General features: G+C 43.9%; 1 protein-coding gene across 3 annotated transcripts in view; it reads right to left on the reverse strand.

The window, feature by feature from the left end:
* Positions 1–19894, reverse strand: part of TMC5 (transmembrane channel like 5) — a 243192-nt gene that overhangs the window by 147365 nt on the left and 75933 nt on the right. For 2 of the 3 annotated variants that reach the window (XM_068244746.1, XM_068244745.1), the window contains exons 3-5: positions 18716–18960; positions 18397–18489; positions 1758–1874 (exon numbers count right to left, since the gene is read on the reverse strand). In XM_068244746.1, the coding sequence (XP_068100847.1) occupies positions 1758–1874; positions 18397–18489; positions 18716–18960 (455 nt within the window). Of the gene's footprint in view, positions 1–1757; positions 1875–8362; positions 8565–18396; positions 18490–18715; positions 18961–19894 lie in introns of those variants that run through there. The other variant, XM_068244747.1, reaches the window with a different exon arrangement.

Genomic DNA, 19894 nt, shown 5'->3' on the forward strand with positions numbered 1-19894 from the left:
CCACCCTGGGGCCCTATCGTGACCGTTTTGGGGGGCTGGAGGGGTCGCAGCATGAGGGGAAAGCTATGGCCACACTTGGCGGGGAGGGGGGACGGTCCCCCCATCCCTCACCTCGGGCTTTCCCCTCCAGCTTCAATAGCTACATAAGTGCAGCGGAGCGGTGGGCAGCAGCAGGCAAACATACCTTCCATGCGTTCCAGCGCGGACACTTCTCGCTCTAGTGACTGACGCGACTTCTTGTATAAAACCGGAAGTCGCGTCAGTCACTAGAGCGAGAAGCATCCGGACACACGGAAGGTATGTTTGCCTGCCGCAGCCCGCCGCTCCGCTGCACTTATGTAGCTATTGAAGCTGGAGGGGAGCACAGAGGGGAAAGACAGAGAAGCTGTCTTGTCTCTGAAAACACCAGAACAGACAGCATAATAATAGTGGGTGAGGTGAGGAGGTACAGATAGTTTGAAAAATGGATGAGCAGGGGTGCAGATCTGAACATGCTATGGTATAAAATACTTTTACAGGACAATATGTGGCAACAATACTTTCAATAATTCAATATTTCAGTTTGAGAAAATAGAAGTAGATTCATATACACCACAGGGTCCCTTTAACCCTCATACAGTAAAACTATATATGCGCTGCAGGGCCACATTTTTTTCTGGCTATGGGGAAGTGTTATCAACAAGAAAAAACACACCTGAATTACAATATAAAAAAAACTACATAAACCTTTTTCAGAGATTGGTTATTGTTAATAAAACGTAGCTATTAATAAATTCGGGTTAAAAGCTACGTTTTATTAACAATAACCAATCTCCGAAAAAGGTTTATCTAGTTTTTTTTTATGGGGAAGTGTGCCTTCTCCAGCCTGGCAGGCTATGCAGAGAGCGGCAGGGAGCTGTCATATTTATGCTGGATCAGATTCTCTTTCTCCACTCGCAGCGCTGCACTCCTGACATCCTCCTGTGAGTGCCAATAACATGATATAACGTGATCGGAAAACAGAGGATGGTGTCAGCATTACAATGCTGCCCAGTGGTGATGGAGGAGATTCGAGCACCCCTCTTCCACCATCAGAGGGGCTCCTTGATCTGTAGTTATGTAAACAGAAATCTGTGTACACTATACCTAGTTTCAAATTATTCTAATCACAAAGTAACAGGTTATAGCGCACATACAAGTGGAGACAGGCCAGTATTACAGAATGGGGCAAGTATGCTGTACTGCTGATCAGTAGTGATGGCAAGAACTGTTCGCTGGCAAACATTCCCCGTGTAGTGACCTCGGGACTACTTCCGAGTCGGCGAGGTCCGTCAATAGTGCGCAGGCGCTGGCCCAGTAGCGCGTTTCCATGATAGCACGCTCGCAGCTGGGAGCACTCTGCGTAATGTTGTGCGCAGAACGCTCCCGGTCACAGGCTCGCAATCAACAACGTGCGCTGCAGGGCCAGTGCCTGCCCACTACTGATGGACCTCTCAACCCAGAAGTAGCCCCGAGGTCACTACACAGGGACTGTTTGCCATCATCTTGCCATCACTATTGATCAGGGCCCCATTTAAGACATTTTAAGCACACTTAAGAATAAACAAAGCAGAACTAACTTTATTGGACTCATATGGGTTCCTATGGGTAGGGTAAAAAAGATCTTTAGTCAAATAATAATAAAAAATATATATATATAAACACTGCTGTAGATGAAAGCTGGTGACAACTGCACCTTAGTATAATAATGAGATTACAATTTAAGGAATACAGCTCACCTTGTCTATTGCTGTAATCAATCTGTTTTCCCAGAGCAGGGTCAAGCTTGGCGATGAAAGATGGCCGCATTAATTGTCCAGGAAGGATAGTGTGCCGCCTGGAGCGTTTTCGCAGCACTTAATATGATACAGGACAGTTAGGTTATTTGTTGTTGCATAAAATGTAAAAAGTATACATAAATATCATTAACAAAAACACTATTAGCATAACAATAGCAGTGCAGTTAACACCATCAAAGTACTGTATACTGCTACAAACATAGCATACACAGAATAGGAAAAGTAGTTGACTGAAAGGAACCTAAAGCCATGCGCAAAAAGAAAATAATTATATAGAGCAGGCAATTGCATGTGATTACTTCCCCCTGTGATGTGAAACATCTACACATTACATAACTTCAGGAATGTGGAATGGTTTGCATGCATGGCTCCACCCACTGTCCTGAAGTGATGGATTATGGGTGTCCCGCTTCCCACAGAGGAAAGTGATCACATGTAATTACCATCTTTATTTAAACAATTGATAAAAACAAGGTTTTTTTTTAATATTCTATAATAGGGTACACATTACCACTGGTGCTAGAGGCACTTTATTTCTGTACACAACTCTCTCTCTCTCTCTCTCTGCTTTAAAATCATCCTTGAGGCCTGGAACCCACTACAAAGCGCTATCGCTAATCGCAATCGCTAGTGTTTTTAATGAGCGTTTTGTAAGCAATTTCATGAGCGTTTTCTGTCGATTTTGGTAGCGATTTTAAAAAGTGTAAGCCTTTTGCCAGCGATTGTGTAGCGATTTGCGATGAATGTTTTTAATTCTGATTGGTCCTTTCAATTAATTTACATTTTTTACAGTGTGCAGTAATTAAAAAAAAAACGCTAGAAAATCGTTCTGTGTAGGACGAGCGATTACGCCAGCGTTTATATACTTTACATTGCAAAAACACTAATGCAAAAGCTAACTGCTAAAAATGCTGCATGTCCTGTGTTTGCGATATTGCTAATCGCAATCGCTCCAGTGGAATTCGGCCCATCCATTAACATTAGCTGAGCGTTTAGGGAAATCGCTAGCGTTTTGAAAATCTCCCTAAACGCTCAAAAATTGCCAACGCTTTTTCGGCATGTGAGCTATGTTCAAAAATTAGCAAGTCAAAATGATCTACCTATGTACAATTTTAGGAGCACATTTGTATATACAGAATGGAAAACACTAATTTTTGTAAAAAAAAACTAGGGTGCTAAGTAGTTTACATGTGCTAACTACGGTGCTAAGTAGTTTACATGTGCTAACTACGGTGCTAAGTAGTTTGCATGTGCTAACTACTTAGCACGTGCAAAGCATGTTAGCACATGCAAAGTGGCTTTTCACTGGCGTGCTAACACTTAGCACCCTTTTCTGTATCAAGACCTTAAACTGCTGTAGGAAAGAAAAGGAATACAGATTTGGAGCAAAGTGAAATGTATAGTTCTGACTCCAGACAAGCTCAGAAATCTCCTTAAAGTGGACCCAAATTAAAAATACAAGATTTCAGAAATAAAATCTATTTTCTAAAATATAATAATAAATACCAGCTGCATGATGACAAATATAAAATATTTTACATTTATTGGAGGAACCCCTCCCTTCCTTTCAAATTGCCGGGACAAAATCCGGCAAACTGGTGAAGTAGGTGGTGTCCAGCAATGGAGAAATTGCTAATGGCTGCCCCCAGTATAATCCTAGTTATGAAAAGAGAAGGGTGAAAATCATGCACTGAAATGCTCATAGGCTTGAAGGAGTGTTTATTTATCTTTGTATGTGTCAGAGTGGTGCAACTAAATATTTTTAAATTTAAAAAAATGTTTGGTTTGGGTCCGCTTTAGGCTGCTTACACACAGGGATGTTACAGGCGCACGTTAGTGCGCCTGTAACGCTCCACCAACGCACAGCAATGTAACACAAGTGGGCTGTTCACACAGCCCACGTTGCGTTACATGTAACGCTGCACGTTCTCCCGAAAGTGCAGCATGCTACGGCGTTAGAGCGGCTATAGCCGCGTTAGACTGTTTGCACATGCTTAGTGGGGGGCAGAGAGGAGGCAGGGAGAGCCAGCTACAGTAGCCGCGCACATGGCTACTTAATATTCACTGCACTGGCGGCAGCTGATTGGCCGGCGGGACCACGTGATGCGGAGTGCCAATCAGCGCCACTCTGGGAGACCTTATAGGGATAGAGCCGCCTAACGCGGCTCACTCTACCGTCCTATCTTGCAGCACCATACGTTGTGTTAGGTGCACGTTATGCGACCTTAACGTGGCACCTAACGCAACGTCTTGGTGTGCAAGTAGCCTTAAGGCCTGGAACCCACTACAAAGCACTATCACTAATCGCAATCGCTAGCGTTTTTAGCAGTGGCGTACCTAAGGAGCTGTGGGCTCCAATGCAAGTTTTACAATGGAGCTATCCAAGCACTCTATACATAACAATTGATACGGCGCACCAAAACCTGCCAATGGCAACTACAGTGTCAGAGGTGTAAAGAAGGGGATGGGGAACAGTTTGTTAATGATTACCACTATTCAAAGTATCTATAGAAGTGATTATTATGAGCACAGGACCAATAGAAAGCTAATACTGCAGTTGAGGGAGGGCCCCTCTGGCCTAAGGGCCCCAATGTGGTCGCAACCTCTGCAACCCCTATTGCTATGCCCCTGTTTTTTTTTAACAATTCAAACGCCCCTGGTTTTTTGTGATTGTTTTGTCAGCGATTCATGAGCGTTTTCTGGTGATTTTGGTAGCGATTTTAAAAAGTGTAAGCTTTTTGCCAGCAATTGTGTAGCAATTTGCAATCAGCGTTTTTATTTCTGATTGATCCTTTAAATTAATTTTATTTTGATTGGTCCTTTCAATTAATTATTATTTTTTTTACAGTGTGCAGTAATTTAAAATGCTAGCAAATCGCTCTATATAGCGATTCATGAGCGATTACGCCAGCGTTTATATACTTTACATTGCAGAAACACTAACGCAAAATGCTAACACTCAAAAATGCTGCATGTCCTGCATTTGCGATTTTGGTAATCGCAATCGCTCCAGTGGAATTTGGCCAATCCATTAACATTAGCTGAACGTTTAGGGAAATCGCTAGCATTTTGAATTGCACCCTAAATGCTCAAAAATCGCTCTAGTGGGTTCCAACCCTGACTGTGTTCCCCTCACAGCATGCAGGAGAGTCTGAGGAGGTGGCTGATCAGAAGAGGTAACAGGTAGCTAGATGTGCTGTAATATAACTAGCGATCAGAGATATATGTATATATCACTTCTGCTGCTACTACTACTACTAGCTGCTTGTGATGTTATGCCTGCCTGGTACACACCATGCAATTTCTCATCAGATCGGCGGGTCAAACTGATAATTTCTGACAGGTCGGATCTGATCTCCGATCGTTTTTCTGTACAAAATGGATCAGAAAAACGATCGGACCTGTTGAAAGTTATCTATTGAATCCAGGGCTGCCATCAGAAATCTCTGGGCTTCATACTGGGCAAAGGTACTATGCCTCTCTCAAAAATAGCCAGCTACTATGTTCATTTTTTGGATACTGCCAGTGATGTATGTTAAGCTGCACTACGCTGTATGATTGGTTACTGTCCTGTGCATTGACAAAACTCTCTACACTACGTTCTTTTGTTGATTTCTGCTGGTAGCACGGACACAGGATAGGACGTGGACTCCTTTTTAGTGGAAGATTTGGAGAAATGTGACACTTTAAAACGTTTACAATACTGTTTCTCGGTTTGGTGATTGGGCCAGAGTAATCACTCAGTTCACCAGGGAGGTCCCTGTACTCGGGCTGTGATAATAGCTCCAGGGTCGTAACTAGAAATCACTAGGCCCCCCTGCGAAACTTTGGATGGGGCCCCTCCCACCAAACTAAACCCCACTCTCTTGCTTTCTGCACAGGTAAACTGAGAACCAATGTTATTCAATTGGCTATTGCACACTTGAATGTAAAAACAGCAGTGAAGCAATGGGAGCATTTTCTCTATCAATTACATTAGCTTCCATAATAAAACCTGCATGTTTTCACACATACAGACACACATGGTATACAGAAAACCAACAGACAAGTGTGCTCCCAGCCTCAGCTTATTACACTCACTCTGTCCATCTCTGATGGAGCAGAACTGGCTTTGCAGACTCCTCCAGCATCACTACAGTACACAGCACTTGAAGAGTGGTAGAAAGGCTGAGGGTGGAGTAGCGCTGTACACAAGAACCTGCTGCACACTAAACAGGGACTGTCTACAAAACTGTGTATGATTCGTTAACAGTGGCTAAGCAGATGCATTATTTCAAATAATTGTGCAGAGAGCAGAAAGCTTTTTTTCTCTCCAGTCAGTCTTTCAGGACAGGGAAAAGAAACTTCTCCCCCCATGGCTTCTGGGCCCCCTGCGACTGCATCCCTTGCAGGGTCTATTGTTACGCCCCTAGGTAGCTCCTCATCTGATGAAAGTCCCTATAGGGCCTGTTTCCACTACATGCAGATTCTGGATGCAGAAAAAATGAATGCCTATGGGCCTGTTTCCACTAACGTGTTCATAGGCATTCATTGCTGTCCGTTTTTCTGCATCCAGAATCCACGTGTAGTGGGAAACAGGCGCTTAGCGCTTTTGAAATAACCAGCGACTCCAAAGCATGGCAGAAACTGCTCATGTGGGTCCCAGCTCTTTTGTTCCAGTTTTCTCTGCATGAGTCATGATACATCAGGCTCAATTTGCACATTTTTGAAATTCAGTCAGGAGCAAGGGATTAAAGTGAACCCAAGGTGAAAATAAACTGATGAGATGAACAACTGTATTTATGCTCCTACTCCTAAAAATGATTGATATCCCAGGGTTTTATTTTATACTTAAACATTTACAAAGTAGATTGAATGTTTTGTTGCTTCTGCTCAGTGCAAGCCTAATAAGTGTCCCAGAGTTACAATGGTCAAATGCATAATGCCGCCTCTCCACCCCTGTACATCAGTACATCACTGGGATTCCCGTTGGTCCACGCATGCGCACCACTTTGCACCGTGCTTCCGTCGTGCACACTTACTGCGTCGCCATTGATTTGCATTATTGCATGATCTGTGCGGTAAGAATTGTTCATGATGTAACATGCTGCAGAATTTGCGATGGAATTGTGGTAATTTACTTGTGTCCCATCACACAAACTGTGCAAGTCTCCACTGGCTTGCATGGCAATACAGCGGCAGGGAAGCGTAACGCGGTGCGACACAGTGTGCAAGGGGCCTGAAGTGAACAGAAATAACCAAGCTTGAAATTCATTGTGAGATCCACAATATCACTTCATTACCTCAGCTGGAAGAAGTAGCTTTCCATTCCAAATCCAGGGCTGACATGTAGAAAAGTTACTTAACAAATAGCACTGTCTCTGCATAAACTGAACCATGTCATTTCAGAGCCCTTCACATATGTTTTAGCATATCACCTCCACAGGTATCAAACTCAAAGCCCAAGGGCAGAATTCGGCCCGCCTCGCCTTTTTATGTGGCCCCTGAAGGCTTCATGATTGTAATCAGCTACAGAAAGGAGGAAATAGGTGCTCTCCATTTCCTCCTTTCTTTCATTGCAGACGTCGTAAAGCTGCCTTCCTATCCAGAGGAGCACACCAGAGCAGCGGCCCTATACAGGTATTGCCCCTGATGTTTTAGTGTGCTCACCAGAGACTCTCCCGTTACATCTTAAACTGGACCTAAATTCAAAACTTCCTTTCTGTTCTAAAATATAAGCAACTGCATAATAACCTTTAAAGAAAAACATTTATTTGTTACACCTTACATAATTCCTGTAATAAATCTGCAGTGTCTACATCCTAGTTTCATGGGAGCACAGAAAGAGTTAACCTCCTATGTTTATACATCACAGATTTGGGATACAGCTCGGCACAGATCAGACAGAGCTGACAGCTCAAATTACACTTGTGATTACTTGCTGAGAAGGGAGACTTATACAGGCTGATCTCTATAAACACACACAAGGTAGACTTCTCTGTGTTTTCCTGTCTCATGTGCAAGAGTTCTGGTCTGTTGTAATGAACAATTTGGCCCTCAAGTTAGAGTGTTTTAGATTTTGGCCCCTTATGTGATTCAGTTTGACAACCCTATGCTAGGCTAATGAAAGTCACAGAAGATGATTCCACATGAGCGATTGCGATTTCTCCACATTGCAATTGTGGCTCCTGCAGCATATTTAAAGCGTTTGCCCTTCAATACAAAGTATAGGCTCACTGCAAACCTGCTTTTCCATTGTAGTACAAGTGATTTTGCAATAATTTTACTACCCAGCCAGGACCACAAAAAAAGAAAGAAAAGAAACCACAAACCCCATGCACAATCTCCAGCATTAAATTAATTCAAAATACCCAGAAATCCCTCCAAAAGACAGAGCAAAAATCACAGCCAAAAGCGCTCATCAATTGCAATTCGTGCTTTCTAGTGGGCCCTAGCACTAATAGTTGCTGGCGCTGCCTATTATGAGACAAATTTCTACTAACAGCACATTTTCTTTAAGAAAGCACCTCTATAGAAGTGGCAGAGGCCATAGATCAGGACAGTACCTAAATCTGATGGTATAATTATCACTGCTGGAAAACCAGCTGGCAGCTCTTCTGTAGAAAGTGTTTGTGCAGCAGCTTGTGAGCCAGAAGGCTCAGCATTAGCACAGGCTTCCATGTTAGAAGAATAACTATAGATCTCTTCTGTCATGTGGAGATGAGGGGGTAATCCTAATCCCTCAGACTATCCAGTACTGGCCTGAATCCTGACTGCACAGTAAACAGAAATCTGATTGGTTGCTATGTTACTGTATCCTGCCCCTTGTACTGCTTATTGGATAAGCTCCAACAGGATGTGTTGCTGACAGGAACCAATGGTATTCTGTGTTGCCCATCACAGGAGGGGTATGATCTACCTTCTCAGACCTATTAATAAATGAAGCTGCCTGTTCTCTGCAGGTTCATTCAGGATATAGTAATTACACAGAATCATGATGACCTGCATGTGCTTATAACAGCCCTGTGTCTGAGACAAAGAGAAATGCTGTACATTGTTGTTGCCTAGAGCCACCAGATTCTTCCTTTCTTTGACTTGTGATATAAGGAAACTACACTAGAAATGAAGATAACTACACTAAGGGCCTGAGCCCCCTAATGTAGTTGCGTGCAGTTGTGCACAGTTGTGTCTGCTTTTCAACATCTGTAACATTGATGTGTTGCTGAAAAGCGGACACAACTGCACACAACTGTGTTAGTAGGCTCAGGCCCTAACTAGTAACGATTTGTCCAAATGTAGTACGCATTGTAGTCTCTATTTTTGGTTCATGCAAATTGCATAGCTCCCAACTGTCCCTTTTTCTAGGAGGGACAGTTTCTCTTTGGAAGCCCTGTCCCTCTGTCCCTCTTTACTCCTCATGTGTCCCTCTTTCAGGACTTCGTCCCTCTTTCAGGACTCCGTCCCTCTTTCTATGTAAATATATATATAATATTTCTCTACTAAAAATGTGTTTCATTGACTCTAAACTTTATTCCCATCCTTTAAATTGATATACTACTAATTTTGAAATGTTAATATGAAGGAAAATGAACCAGGATAGAAAGGACCAGTGTGGTTTGAATTATAAAACAACATATTTTTCTTATGAAATTGTTATTGTATACGTGACTAGGGGTGTGATGGGGGCGTGATCAGGGGTGTGGCAGGGGTGTGGCTTAAGTGTCCCTCTTTCTCATCTCAAAAAGCTGGGAGGTATGAAATTGTGCCCCCTATTTCTGGCACTATACTGAAACAAAATATGCTTGTGAAATGATCTGTCTCTCTTTCAGTGCTCTAATAATAAAGTATATTAAACTTGTAGGCTTCCTTTACACTGCAAATCGCAAATCCAATTTGAACTGGAAAGAAAGAAAAACGCAGCATGCAGGACTTTTTTTAATCGCATCAAAAATCATAATCAAATGGAATGGAAATCGGAATCGCATGTAGTGTGAAAGAGCTGCTTTATGGCCGTTTTGTGTGGTGACTAATGTGGATGAAGGAGGCACAGTTTTGCGAGAAACTAAACTACCCACTTGTATTCAAGGATGTGGCCGTGGCAGAAAGGGTTAATTTACCTGTACAACCACTTCCACTCTGTACTTTAGCCTCCTGATCAGGGGGTGAAACAATAGCCCCTGCAATCTCCACCATCGCAGGGGGGCTAAGAGGACCCAATTTTTGGTTAGGCCCAGTTCACATTAGCATTTGCCAACGGAACCGGCCGTACGGATCCGTGGTCCGTTCCGCTGAACGGACAAAAAAAGGCTGCAGAACCCAATTTTCCAGACCGTTTCAGTCAGTGGAACGGAAACGGAAAGTTTTGCAGCATATAGGAACCAATGAAAACGGACATTTTACAACACACTGGCTGTGAAACGGAACGTTTTCACCAGATCCAGCTGGCCTGATCCGTATGTCCGGTTCCGTAAAACAACGCTAATGTGAACCGGGCCTTAGCATGTAGAACGGCAGTGGAACGTTATATTTATATAACCTGCTCTTGGTGGCAAGGCAGGCCCTTCTCACTCCTCTTTGGTGTAGCTCATCGCCGCAGTGTGCAGCCTATTATTAGCACTAACTGGTGCGTAAATGAGGAACACTGAAGAGGATTGAGGAGGACCTGTCCTGCTGCCAGATTCAGGGGTTGGGGGGCTGGGGACGACAATGACACCTAACACTGTGACTTTTGGGGAGGAAGGGAAGTATTGAAAGCTACTGTAACTTGTGAGTGGAGGGTGGGGAATTTGAAGTCATATGGGGAGAGAGTTGCAGTCTGCAAATTTTTGCTGGGGGACCCGGAGGACTGTATTACGCCCCTGCTCCTGATACTTCCTCCTTTACAGCAAAAGTTCCAGTGTCTTGCGAAGCTTTGCCCGCTTGTCTCTAGTGACTACTCACCCTCCCATTTTAAATTGGTTGTAACCTCAGGGGCGTAACAATAGACCCTGCAAAGGGGGGTCCTGAAGCCACTGGGGGCCCCATCCTGAGAGACTGACAACTAAGGGCAAGGAGAGGAAAAGCTTCTTCTATTCTCTGCACAATTGTTCTATTGACTGCATCTGCTCAGCCACTGATAACAAATCAAACAATCCTATTAAGTGTGCAGCAGGCTCTTCTGTACAATGCCCAGCCCCCAACCTCTCTACCCCTCCCCAAGTGCTGTGTACTGTAGTGATGCTGGAAAAGTCTGCAGAGCCAGTTCTGCTCCATCAGAGATGGACAGAGTGAGTGTAATAAGCTGAGGCTAGGAGCACACTCATCTGTCAGTTTTCTGCACACCATGTGGGCCAAGGGGGCCCCATAAAAAGTTTTGCAGGGGGGCCCTGTGATTTCTAGTTACCCCACTGCCTTTTAGCGCAATTTTTGGGCGCTTTCTCGCTTCTCTAAGTCTAACCATAACTTAACAGTTCCTAAAATCCTCACACTGACCTCTATTAATTGTATTAAGCACGTTCAAGTATGCATCTGAATCCCTCTAGCTGTGTCATGCACGCAGGAACAGTTTCAACTACCATAAGGTCCCTGGGCAAAATTAACCTGGGGGCCCCCCTAACAGACCAACCCTCCTACCAGACAGACCTGACCCCCTGTTCTCTAATGCTGCATTAGGGGCCAAATCCCCCCCCCCCCAGGACCCCAGGCCATATGCCTTGCCCCCAGGTCTCCCCACAACTTTAGCTGTTGCTCCCCGGGGCCACTGCAGTGTCTTTGGTAGATTAGCATCTCACCTGTCCCGGCGGGCACTCTCCTCTGCCAGTCCGTGGTTCCATGCACCCTGTCTTTATCCATCGTTGGCTGCATCTTCTCTATAACCAGCGACATGTTATTACTGTAAGGCTTGGTGGTGTATTCTCCACAGTCAGCATGCAACGCATGAGCTGGCGTGGAGGAGGTACACACACTAGCACAAGGAAACAGGCTATCCCTAGTATAGTGGAGGGGAGGACTGACTCCAATAGGAGATTGTGGCGCACAGAGCCGGTGCAGATCTGACAGCCACAAACAATGCTTTCGTTATAACGTCTCAGCGCAAAGTAGCGCTGAGCGCATAAACCAGAACTGAGGAGATCTGGACAGGTAGACAGAATGAACGCTTGCTAGCTAGCGGCTACTTAGCGACAGCAAGCGTCCAAAACCAGACAGACTGGAATGAGGCAGCCAATGCGATGCGGCGATGGCGTGCCTCACAAAGACAGGACAGGATAGTCAGAAAATAGCAGGATTGAGATAGAAGAACGTAACACAGATAAATATACAATAAGTATGTTTTCCTAGCGTATTACAATTACAGCTATCAATGAAACTATTTGTTACGTCTGACTAACATATGTATATATCGGCAATGAACCGATATATGACATAAGCAGGAACGCTGACTAGGAATGGAGTAACACAGGGAACAGGACTCAGAAGGATTCGCTATCTCTTCGCAGAGATGAACGCAATCCACAAACAGTAACAGAACAGGATTCAGAAGGATTCGTTATCTCTTCGCAGAGATGAACGCAATCCACAAACGGTAACAGGACAGGATTCAGAAGGATTCGTTATCTCTTCGCAGAGATGAACGCAATCCACAAACAGAACCAGGAGCAGGGTAACTACCTCAGCACGGGTGGTCACGGTACGCGCAACCTACCAAAACGTGCTGGAAAGCTGACTAACTACACACAGGATATAAACAGTTCGTGTACGTATACATCAGCGACACTGATGTATCACGTAACACAAATACAAGGAAAATAATAAACGTGCTGGTATGCATATATATTGGCAATGAACCAATATATGATGCAAAGACCAGCAAAGTATCTTTATAACAAGAAACACGATCGGGGGCTAAAGCGACAGCAAGACAGGCTTAGGCTGAAGCTATGAAAACCCAAGGAAACCCTGCAGGAAGCAGATCTTTATACTGAGGTCATCCAATGGGAGCAGACATGCAGATTCCCACACAGGTGAATGATAATCAGTCACAAGCTGACAGCAGGGAAAGACAGACAAAGCTATGCAACTTGCATGGAAATAGATCAGAACTGCCTGAGCTGCAGCACTACTTCCAGCAATAGCTGCTGCAGCAGCGATCATTACAGTACCCCCGCCTTTAAAAGTGGATTCCAGACGCTTTTCAAAACTGAAATTTCCAACAAAACAGTCTGACTGATAATTCATGATGACCGGGACAGCCCGGCAAGACCGAATTCCAGAATCAGTCCCCACAAGACTGGACCCATCAGAACCAGAACCTACAGAACCATGCCCATCAGTACTACAAGCCCCAGTGTGACACCCATCAGAACCATGATTTCCAGAAGAAAGCCCTCCGAAACTCCCTGAGCGATACCCACCGCCTTCCAGGAACCGTTCAGAAACGCCAAAGCCTTTGCAATGCCCACCGGTACTGTCTTTACCAACACAAAACCCACTGTTGAACCAGTCCAAGGCACCAGGACAAGTTTTCTCAGAGACCTCCCAGAACACCTTGAAGCTCCAAAGAGATCCCCATAGGTCAGAATGCCCTTTAGGCTCACATGGAGAACTATCAAGAACCCCTATGGAACCTAGGGCAATTCCCGAGTCAGGGCCACAAGGACAAACATCAATATCAGGGCTTTCAGGGACCAGAACCATCTCTGGGCATGCAGGCAGACTGGCAACATCAGAACATGTTCCCACTAAGGAAGCATCAGAGCACGCTAACACCTTAAACACACTTGGGCATTCTGGCACACAAAGAACATCTGGGCACACTGGCACAAGAGAAACCTCTGGGCATGTCAAGGAACTGTGAGCCTCAGGGTCAGCCAAGACAGGACCAAAACCAGGACTGGCCAAAAAAAAATCATCATGACTAGACTTCGCAACTACTGGATTTTTACACGAGAATGCAGGATCAGACTTAGATGTCGCTGATTCCAGCAAAGTCAGTAACAAATCAGATTCAGGGGCACTAACAAGACAGGACAAATCTTCTGATGTATGCACTGAACCAGATAGGGACTCCACAACTACCTCTGGACTGGACAGAGACTCATCTAATACACTGGATTGGAGCTCATGAGGCGCTGCAGAACAAGTCAGCATTGCAGCAGCCCCCACTGGACTAGGCAAAACTGAGGAATTCCCTGGACAGGAAGGGGACTCTGGAACCTCTGCCACAGCGGCCAGAGAACCAGAATCTTTCAGGATACAGGGCTGGGTTTCAGGAACACACATCAGACCGGACTGAAATTCTGAGATTTCTATTATTTTGACCAGAGAATCAGAATTATCCATGTTACAGGGCAAGACTTCTGAAACATTCAGAGGACAGGGCTGGAGTTCCTCGGCTGTTACAACACTGGAGAGGGACTCAACATTGGTTAAATCAGACTGTGTACAGGGCAAGGTATCTAACACACTTGCTGACAAGGACAATATTTCAATGGCTTCTGCTTTGCTGGGCAGAAATTCATCAAGTTTTATTAGAGCAGACTGTAATTCCAAAACAGCTGCTAGACAAGTGAATATTACTGCAACACCAACTGAGGTAAGCAGTGCCTCAGACCCTTCTGCTAGAGGGTTTGAACTATCCAAAGTACTGGGTGAAGCATAAGACTCTGCGACCACAGCTTCACTGGACAGGATCACAGAACAGTCCATATTGCAGGGCAAAACCATGGAAGCACCTGCTGGACAGCATAATGATTCTGTGACCTGAGTTTCATTGGAGAGATCTACTGCACAATTCATGGTACAGGGCAAATTTATTGGAAAATTTTCTGAACAAGGTAATAATTCTGCGATTTCAGGTTCACATAGCAGATGCTCTGAGCTATTCACGAAACTAGAGCGAGGTGTAGAAACAGGAAGATCAAGACACAATGTTTGCGCATCTGCTGGATCAGACAGGAGTTGAACTTTATTAACACAGGTAATTTCTGCAGAAGTGTTTGCAGAGACAGGCAAGATTTTTCTGGTGTCTGTTTCACTAAACAAAGAGTCATGAGTACTGGCTAGGCTGGACTCGGAAGTCAGCAGGACCTCTGGATTCTCTGCTGAGAAATTTGCGCAGGGCAAGGTTAAGAATGTATCAGTGGCTTCTGTTTTACTGGGAAGTAACACTGAGTTATCCATGGTACAGGGTGGAATTGCAGGAACTTCAATTTCACACAAAAAGAGCTCCGAATCACCTGCTGAATCAGCCAAAGGTGCTGAAGCAGGCGGGTCAGAACGCCAAATTTGCGAATTCGGAGTCACAAAAAAATCATCCAAAATCAGTTCCCACACATCAATCAAGGGAGCCACACAGTCATACCTACACACACCAGCCTCTATTAGGTTATAGGCTGACTTAATGCATGCGTTCAATACCATTTCACTTTTTGCACTGTAAAATTGACAAAATGAACTTGAATCATTCTTCCATTCACAGACCAGGGCTTCCATCTCTCCCCTCTCGAATGGAGGATCCCATGCATACTTAACAGGCAGATCATGGTTTGCAGATATGATTGTGGCAGGCACATGTATAGGGTTAATTAGCAGGTGATTGGCAGATTCCTTATTCTTAAGAATTTCCAATACCTGTAGCAAGTGTTGAACTGTAGTGTATGCAAACTTCCCTTGGTTCACAAATAAGTTGATTTGTTCAATACTCTGTAATATCTCATCATAATCATACTCAGATAATTCTTTTAAACAAAAATCTTTATTTTCCCTAGCCAGGGAGGAAAGTTCATTAGTAGTTTCATAAGTCCATTTAACTCCCCTGAAAGACAATTGCATTTCATTATCTGTTAATGGCAAAATCTCATTATAGGTCTCAGTCGCTAAGGATAACGATTCTGCAGATTGGACACGTTTCTTAGAACGTTTGCGTTTTGCCTTTGACCTTGCGGTTTTTGGTGATTTATTCAAAGCTGCAGGAAAATTATCAGCAACACTTTCTGCTTGCTGCTCATTCTTGCAAGCAATTGAAGGAGCAGCTGATTGGCCTGCTGCCAGGAGTTCATTAAGAGGAAAAGGCAATGGATCTATGCGCAACCAGTTATGGATCACAAACGCTAGAAATTCCAGCGGTCTATCTTTCAAATCGGAATGATTGAGAACATCAAATGCCCACTGGAATAATTCCCCTTTAAACAAAATATAACTTAGTTGGAGTGCCCAGGTTGAAACAGGAGTCGCTTGGAGATCAGGATTGGTCAGGAACCTGGCACATTCAGAGAAAAACTCATTTTCTGTTTCAGAGCTAAGTTCTTCAAATTTCTTAAAGGAACAGGAACCATAATTAACAGTGTCATACTTTCTGGGAATCCCCCCCACAATGGGGATTGGTAATGGGGTTTTCATAATGTAAGGCTTGGTGGTGTATTCTCCACAGTCAGCATGCAACGCATGAGCTGGCGTGGAGGAGGTACACACACTAGCACAAGGAAACAGGCTATCCCTAGTATAGTGGAGGGGAGGACTGACTCCAATAGGAGATTGTGGCGCACAGAGCCGGTGCAGATCTGACAGCCACAAACAATGCTTTCGTTATAACGTCTCAGCGCAAAGTAGCGCTGAGCGCATAAACCAGAACTGAGGAGATCTGGACAGGTAGACAGAATGAACGCTTGCTAGCTAGCGGCTACTTAGCGACAGCAAGCGTCCAAAACCAGACAGACTGGAATGAGGCAGCCAATGCGATGCGGCGATGGCGTGCCTCACAAAGACAGGACAGGATAGTCAGAAAATAGCAGGATTGAGATAGAAGAACGTAACACAGATAAATATACAATAAGTATGTTTTCCTAGCGTATTACAATTACAGCTATCAATGAAACTATTTGTTACGTCTGACTAACATATGTATATATCGGCAATGAACCGATATATGACATAAGCAGGAACGCTGACTAGGAATGGAGTAACACAGGGAACAGGACTCAGAAGGATTCGCTATCTCTTCGCAGAGATGAACGCAATCCACAAACAGTAACAGAACAGGATTCAGAAGGATTCGTTATCTCTTCGCAGAGATGAACGCAATCCACAAACGGTAACAGGACAGGATTCAGAAGGATTCGTTATCTCTTCGCAGAGATGAACGCAATCCACAAACAGAACCAGGAGCAGGGTAACTACCTCAGCACGGGTGGTCACGGTACGCGCAACCTACCAAAACGTGCTGGAAAGCTGACTAACTACACACAGGATATAAACAGTTCGTGTACGTATACATCAGCGACACTGATGTATCACGTAACACAAATACAAGGAAAATAATAAACGTGCTGGTATGCATATATATTGGCAATGAACCAATATATGATGCAAAGACCAGCAAAGTATCTTTATAACAAGAAACACGATCGGGGGCTAAAGCGACAGCAAGACAGGCTTAGGCTGAAGCTATGAAAACCCAAGGAAACCCTGCAGGAAGCAGATCTTTATACTGAGGTCATCCAATGGGAGCAGACATGCAGATTCCCACACAGGTGAATGATAATCAGTCACAAGCTGACAGCAGGGAAAGACAGACAAAGCTATGCAACTTGCATGGAAATAGATCAGAACTGCCTGAGCTGCAGCACTACTTCCAGCAATAGCTGCTGCAGCAGCGATCATTACAATTACTTAACATGCGCCAGGTCATGGAGGAGAGCCGCCCCTGCAGGGTGTTTACAGTGCACGGAGCCACGGACTGACACAGGATGGGTGAGATGCTACTGTGCCCCTGAGGGCGCAGCAGTTAAGTTGGGGGAAGACCAGGTGGACCTGGTTGAGTTGGCAGCTGGCTCAGGGTCCTGGGGTAAATGTCCAGGATGCTCCTATGTTATGCATGCATAACTAAGGGAAATCACATGCATGATGCAAAATAAATGCTGCTGACCGTCCATTTTTTCCCCATAGTTCCTTACCTACTCCACCTCTGTATCTGTTCTTTTAACCTATACAGTCAAGTTTTGCTATACTGTCTCTTCCAGTAAATATGGCAGCTCCATTAAAAATATGAGGAAATATATTTTATAGTGTGCACAACTTCATGCTAGTAGTTTAAAAGTCCAACTTTAGAAAAAAGACTTTACTACTTTTTGTGTCCCCACTGTAGAAGGGTTTCCTTCACTTTCTATCCCTGGTGGTCTTGAGGACAAGATATGAACAACAATAAAACATGTATGGTGTTCCAATCTCCTCAGCTCAAATTTTTTTTACCTATAAATGGGGTTGCAGACAGCAGTAAACAAACACAAATACCTTTCTTGTTTGTAATTAGGATTCAACATAAATTGATTGATCTTTCAGAAAAAGATGTATTCAAGCATGTAACTAAAGGTACATATACACGTCCGCTTTTTCCAAACGACCGGTCGTTTGGACCAGTTGTTTGTACGTCAAATCGGGTGTGTGTACGGCTGATAAGGCTTGGTTTTCACGGATCCGTCGACATCAGCCTTATCAGCCGAGCGACCGTTTGTACACACGCCCGATTTGACTTCCGAACGACTGGTCGTTTGGAAAAAGCAGATGTGTGTATGTACCTTAATTTGCATGTAGCTTGATTAGTCCAGGTTAGTGGTTTAATCCTTACCTCCATCTTGTGTGTCACTCATGCTGTCTGTGTCTTTATCAGGAATAATATAAGGAGGACCATCGCCTAGCTCAGGCTGAAATGTAGGATTATCTGTCAAACACAAAAAATAAGATAGATGCACTAATTACTAAACTAAACCACTAGAAATCACTGGACATAGTAGTGCTGATTTCTCAAAACAGATGCAAATAAAAAGGGACCAAAAGGGGTACAGCTACCAAGATCAACCAATCTTCTATGTGTCCTGAAATCACTTTATTAGGACTTATTTATGAAGAACAATTATCTATCTCCCAAGAATGGAATTATTACTCACACTGTCCAAATCTGTATGGCTCCTCTTTTGGTGGCGGATATCGGGGTATCTGCATATTATAATCCATATCCATCGGCCCATTATTCATTGGAGGGGGGTTTTGTTGTGCACCCCTCCAGTCTCTTTCATTTGGAAAAGTAGTTTGGTAAATCTCATCGTTGGTTTCATCATATGGGTTGCGGTGGAAAGCTGAATTCTGTCTGGATGGTCTGTTGTTGAGTCTGGATGAAGGTCTACTCTGATAACTGTAAAATATAGTATAAAGGCATAGAACATTAGTTAGCAAATTACAAAACAGGATACCGTAATTTGGCATTTTTATAATATAGCCAAAGTACCCTATTATCTCACATATAGTTTAGATTTGACTTTGACCAGTGGCAGTGATATAATGCTACATCATAACAAGTGTGATCATTACTATTGTGGGGATGGAGATGCCCAGTATATTAAATAGTAGTTTTCTAATGACATACAAATCATAAATAGTGAGGTATTCTCTTACCTGTCTAGAAGATAGGACACCAGTTCAACTGAATTTTTTTTAAATTCAAAACACAGACAACGTGTTTCGTGGGTACTAGCCCGCTTCCTCAGGTCACTTCACAGTGCTTTGTAACAGTGTGCATAAACTATGGGCATTTGCTTTTTGCCACCTTTTGAGGATTTCACTAAAATGTGACATTTTTACAGCCTCTACACTCAAATTAAGTTCCATCCTGCAGCATTAAAGGGAGAAGAACCATCGGCTCAGTTGTGATGACGTGACGCACGCAATACATTTTATGCTTGTATATCAAGACAGTGTTTGCTTACCAAGTCAAAGATCCATCAGAATGTTTACTTGTCTTGCAATAATAATATAGTCCTAATGAATAGTCACAGTGCTAACATCTTATGTTTAATAGAGATGTTGCGAAGCATCAAATTTTCCGTTAGCGAATGGCGAACGTGAACTTCCGCAAATGTTTGCGAACAGGCGAATCTGGCGAATCTCCATAGACTTCAGGGGGCAGGCAAATTTAGAAACCTACTAAGACTTTCTGGCCACAAAAGTGATGGAAAACTTGCTTCAAAGGGTCTAACACCTGGATAGGGGCATGCCGGAGGAGGATCCAGGCCAAAAGTCCCACCAAAAATAACGGAGTTGACGCAGAGTCGGATTTTAATCCCTAAAGA

Source organism: Hyperolius riggenbachi, chromosome 7 (assembly GCF_040937935.1).
Source record: "Hyperolius riggenbachi isolate aHypRig1 chromosome 7, aHypRig1.pri, whole genome shotgun sequence".
Classification (NCBI taxonomy): Eukaryota; Metazoa; Chordata; class Amphibia; order Anura; family Hyperoliidae; genus Hyperolius; species Hyperolius riggenbachi.